The sequence below is a fragment of the Leptonychotes weddellii genome, chromosome 9 (assembly GCF_054177405.1).
Source record: "Leptonychotes weddellii isolate Sample4059 chromosome 9, ASM5417740v2, whole genome shotgun sequence".
Classification (NCBI taxonomy): Eukaryota; Metazoa; Chordata; class Mammalia; order Carnivora; family Phocidae; genus Leptonychotes; species Leptonychotes weddellii.
Genome location: NC_138377.1, coordinates 104173769 through 104179768, shown reverse-complemented (window position 1 = coordinate 104179768; position 6000 = coordinate 104173769). Strand labels below are relative to the sequence as shown.

The 6000-nt window shown below is 32.1% G+C and overlaps 1 protein-coding gene across 7 annotated transcripts in view; it reads right to left on the bottom strand.

The window, feature by feature from the left end:
* The window catches only part of HERC2 (HECT and RLD domain containing E3 ubiquitin protein ligase 2), a 236769-nt gene that overhangs the window by 156468 nt on the left and 74301 nt on the right, over positions 1-6000 (bottom strand). For all 7 annotated transcript variants that reach the window (XR_014148742.1, XM_081831489.1, XM_081831490.1 and 4 more), the window contains one exon: positions 4850-5043. Coding sequence is in view for 6 of the 7 variants with exons in the window: in XM_081831489.1 (XP_081687615.1) it covers positions 4850-5043 (194 nt within the window). In the remaining variant the exon portion in view is untranslated. The remainder of the gene's footprint in view (positions 1-4849; positions 5044-6000) is intronic.

Below are 6000 nucleotides of genomic sequence, written 5' to 3'. Positions count from 1 at the left end.
AGAAATAAATCCAACTTATAAATAATTACGTTATATTTAAATGGTCTAACCATACAAACAAAAAGTAGAAGTTGTCAGGATATATGAAAATCAAAACCTAACTATATGGTATCAACAAGAAATCTACCTTAAAGAGAAAGATTAAAAAAGGCTAAGTAAAGGGATAGAAAACGGCTATATTAATATCAGACAAAGCAAACTTCAGAGGAAGGAAATTACTAGGGCTAAAGAGAGACACTATATATGATAAATGGGTCAATTCACCAAGAAGATAGAACAATGTTGAACAATATGCATCTAACTATAAAACACATAGCAGTAAAAACTGATAGAAATAAAAGAAGAAATAGATAAATCCAAAAACATAGTTGAAGATAGCAAAACTACCCTCCTAATAACACAGACCAGAGACAGAAAATCAGTAAAAATGAAAAGAAATGAACAAAACCATCAATGAACTAGAACAAATTGACATTTATAGAACACTCGGCAATAACAGAATACAGTCATATTTAGAATATTTAATCATAAAATAATTATCTAAAAGAATTGAAATCATATTTTCTCTGAACATAATAAAATTAAGCTAGAAATCAACAACAGAAAGTAGACATCAATAAAAACTAGATGAAAATAACTAGAAAAATCTCCAAGTACTTGAAAATTAAACAGGTTTCTACATTCCAATTAAAATGGTAAAATATTGATTCTAAGTAGACTGCAAAGAGTTAAGTATGTATATGATAAATCCTACAGCAACCACTAAAAAAAAAAAACTATATAAAAAAATAAAGTCAAATTCAAAATAAGTGGAATACTAAAAAAAGTTCATATACTCCAAAAGAGGCAGGAAAAGCACAACAGAGGAACAAATAATAGAAAACAAACAAAAGCCAAACAACAAAATAGAAGACCTAAATCTATATATGTCAAAAATTACAGTAAGTATACCAATTAAAAGACAGATTGGCTCAAGAATTTTTTTTAAAAAATGCACCTAAACATGTACCCAAGAAACTCACTCTGTACATAATGAGATAGGCAGGTTAAAAGTAAAAGATGTAAATCTAAAAAAAACATGTATAGGACTTATACACTGAAGATGCTGATAAATGAAATCAAAGAAGATGTAAGTAAATGCTTAGACATACCATTTTCACTGACTGGAAGACTATATATAGCAAAACTGCCAATTCTCCACAAACTGATAAGAGGTTGAACACAATTCCTATTAAAGTCCAAGCAAGATATTTTTGCCAATATAGACAAGACTACTCTAAACATTATATGGTAAGGCAAAGGAACTAGGATATAAACTTCTTATATAGCTACAGTAAACAAGACCTATGATATTGGCAAATTCCCATGAATATATCTTATTTCAATTTAAAAATAATTTTCAAGTAAAAGGATGGAAAAATTACAGTATGCAAACACTAATTAAACGAAAAGTAAAGTACCTACATTAAAATCAGAGAAAAGAGACTTCAGTGCAAAGAACAACAAGGATAAGGGGGAAAACTGCATAATGATAGAAAGGTCAATTCACCAAGATGACAAACCTAAAGGCAAACCTAAATCTGTACACATCTTTAAAAAAAAAAAAAAAAAAGAGCTTCAAAATATATAAAAAACTGACAGACCCATCCTAAAATTTATATGGAATCTCAAGTGACCCCAAATAAACAAAATAATCTTGAAACAGAGAATAAAATTAGAAGACTCAAAATTCCTAATTCAAAACTTACTACAAAGCTACAGTAATCAAAACAGTATGGTAGTAGCATAAAGTACCAATAAAATACTGGCATACAGACCAATTAAACAGAATGGAGAGCCCAGAAATAAGCTCTTGTCTGTATAGTAATATGATTTTTGACAAGTACCAAGACCATTCAATGGGGAAAGAACAAGCTCTTCTACAAATGGTGCTGGGAAAACTGCAAAACAATCAAATTGGATCCTTACCTTACACCATATACAAAAAGTAACTCAGAATGGATCAAAGACCAAAACATAAAAGCTAAAACTAAAGCTATTAGAAGAAAACATTGGATAAAATCTACATGACAATGGATTTCTTGGATATATATAACACCAGAAGCATAGGCAACATATGAAAAAATAAAGTGGACTTACTCAAAATTAAAACTTGTGTGCATCAAAGGACACTATCAACAGAATGAAAAGACAAGCACAGAATGGGAAAAAAAATAGTTGTAAATCATATTACCTGCCACGGGATTAATGTCCACAATATATCAAGAACTCCTCAATAAGGAAAGGAAAAAAAAACACAATTCAAAAGGGGCAAAGGACCTAACAGACATTTCTCCAAAGAAGATATACAAATGGTCAATATGCACATGAAAAGATGCTCAACAGCTTTTCTATGGGAAGTGCAAATCAAAACCACAGTCCAATACCACTTTGCATCCACTAGAATGGCTTCAAACAAACAAACAAAAGCAGAAAATAACCAGTATGAACAAAAATGTGGAGAAATCGAAAGCCTTGTGTCTATCTGGTGGGAATGTAAAAACCATGCAGCTGCTGTGGAAAACAGTTTGACAGTTCTTCAAATTCCCCATAATTACCATATGATCCAGCGATTCTACTTCTAGATATATACTCAAAAACACTGAAAGTAGGGACTCAAATAGACATTTGTACACTAATATTCATAGCAGTATTATTCACAACAGCCAAAAGGTACAAATAACTCATGTGTTCGTCGAAGGAGGAATATATGAACAAAATGTGGGATATACATATAAATGGAATATTATTAATTCTTTAGAAATAATAAAATCCTGAAACATGCTACAAATGGATCAACCTTGAAAACCTTATGTTAAATGAAACAAGCCAGACACAAAAGGTCAAATATTATATGATTCCATTTATAAGAGGTATCTTGAATAGGCAAATTCACAGAAAGTAAATTTGAGGTTACTAGGGACCATGGGGAGGAGAAATGGAGAGTAATTGTTTAATGGATACAGTTTCTGTTTAGGATGATGAAAAAGTTCTGGAGACTGATAGCAGTGATAGTTATACAATCTCATGAACATACTTAATGCCACTGTTCAGTCAACCATAATTTTTTAATGACCAAAAGCATTGATATTAAAAGAAAACTGACAGAACTGAAAAAAGACATGGAGAAATACATAATTATACTTGGATATACTAACACCCTCCCAGAAAGAAACAGAACAAGCAGACAGAAAATCAGCAAGGATGTAGAAAAGAATAATACCATCAACAAACTGGATTTAATTGACATTTATAGAACACTTCACCCAACAACAGCAAAATACATCAACAATAAAATACACAACTCTTTTCAAACAAACACACTGAACATTCACTTAATAAGAGAATATATCCTGAGACCTAAAATAAATCTGAACAAATCTAGAAGAACTAAAATCATATAGTCTGTTCTCTAACCACAATAAAATTAAACTAGAAATCAGTAACAGAATGGTAACAGAACAATCTTCAAACACTTTGAAATTAAATGACACAATAATCCACAGGTCACAAAGCAATTCTCGAGAGAAATTAGAGAGTATTTTGAACTGAACAAAAATGAAAATACATCAGAATGTGTGGGTGCAATTAAAGCACTGCTTAGAGGGAAATTTATAGCAGCAAGTGCTTAAATATTACAAAAGAAGAAGGGTCTAAAATTAACCTAAGCTTCCTCCTGAAGAAACTAAAAAAAGAGCAAAATGAACCCAAAGCAAGCTGAAGGGGGAAAAAAATAACAAAGACAAGAGAATAAACCAATGAAATAGAAAGCAAAAAACAAGGGGAAAATTAATGAAATTAAAATCTAGTTCTTTAAAAAGAATAATAAAATGGATAAACCTCTAGGTGAAACTGGCAAAAGAAAAAAAGAAGAAAATTACCAATATTACTGCAGATCCCAAAGACTTTGAAAGATTAGTAAATGAATACTAAGGAAAACTTTATACACAAAAATCAGACAACTTAGACGAAATGGAACAACTCCTTGAGTGTTACAAACCAGGAAAATCCACTCAAGAAAAAAAAACTCTAAATAGTTCTGTTATCTCTTAAAGAAATAATTTTTTATTTGAGAAAGAAATCTCCTGGCTTAGATGGATTCACAAAAAAACATTTAAAAAAGAAATAACACTAATTCTACACAATCCCTTCTAGAAAACAAAAGAGAAAGGAACACTTGTCAACACTTTTTATGAGGCCAGTTTTACCCTGATAAAAGATAGACATACAGTATAAAACCACACACACACAAAAAAAAACCCACAAACCAATTATCTCTGATGACCATCAGCAGAAAAATCCTCAACAATGTAATCAGCAAATCAAATAAAGCAATATATAAGGAAGAATAATATACCATAACCAAGTGGGGTTTATTCAGTAATGCAAGGTCTGGTCAATATTTGAAAAATAATTAACATATTCTACCATATAAACAGACTAAAGAACAAAAACTACATGATCATATCATTTGAGAAGAAAAAAAGCATTTGAGAAAATTTAGCATCTATTCAGTATTAGAAAAAACCTTCAAAAAAGTAGGAGTTAAAGGAAACTTCCTTAATCTGATAAAGCATCTACTAAAAAAAATCCTACCGTTAACATCCTAGCTAATGGTGAAAGACTAGAAAAATGCTTTCCCGCTACGATCAGGAACAAGGATGTGCCCTCTCACCACTCTTCAACATACTGACTACAACTACAGGATACAAGGACCACAAACACAAGTCAATGGTATTTCTACATACTAGCGAAGAAGACAGGAAGCCAAAATTCCACAAAACACCTAACCAACCTATCTACTCAGTACCTGAGCAGGTCCACAGGCAATTCCAACTATGTGTTTGGTATCCAGTCCTGGCAGTGCAGCGGGTTCTGGCTTGGTCACACGCAAGGTGTCAAAGTGCTGGCACTGGTCGTTGCTCCCCCAGCTATGGACCTCGCTGTCCTCAGTCAGAGCCAGGCAGTGGGTGGAGCCTGCAGCCACATCAATTACCTTCTTCCCTAGGAGGAAAGAGTGATACAATACAGCTTCACACCTGACTTCTGCTTAGGTCATTCAGGTCAGGAGGTATTTAATGTCAACTTCTAAAGGATAATTCATTGCTTTAATATTATGCATAATTCCTCTGCTTCGTGTATGTTATTAAAACCCGTTTTACTAGCTATAATTTATTAAGACCTATAGCCTGAAAATTAAATAATACCAAGGTATGAAAAGGATCTTTTCCTTACCTTAGTATGAAAAAAGTTACTTTTTTCTCCTTATTCATATTTTCATTCAGAAAGAGACAAGTGTATTTTAATTAATTAAATCATATTCTCCTGTCCCAAGTATAATCACGCAAAGTATATTCTTTTTGCCTCAATGAGACTTTCTATTTTTAGAATATTTTTAGGTTCACAGCAAAATTGAGGAAAAGGCACAGAGATTTCCCTTATACTCCCCACCGCAACACATGCATAGCCTCGCCCATTATCAATTATTCTTTTTTTTTTTTTTGGCATGTGAATGTCTACTTGTTCCAAAACCGTTGAAAAAGGAACCTTTGCTTCATTGTACTGCCTTGGCTCCCTTGTCAAAGATCAATTAACTATACTTATGTGGGTCTATTTCTCAGCTATTTTGTTCCAATGATCTATTTTCTATACTTTAGTCAATGTCATACTTTCTTGGTTACTGTAGCTTTATATTAAGTCTTGAAGTTGGGTAGTGTCAGTCCTTCAACCTGCCCTTTTCCTTCAATACTGTGTTAGCTATTCTAGGTCTTTTGCCTCTCCACATAAAATTTAGAATCAGTTTGTCTTGCATTAAACGTATAGATCAAGATAGAAATGACAGTATTCATTCTTCCTACCCATGAACACAGAATATCTCTCAATTTATTAGTTCTCCTTTGATTTCATTCATCACTTTTGTAATTTTACTCACATAGGTCTTGTACTTATTTTGTTAAGAGT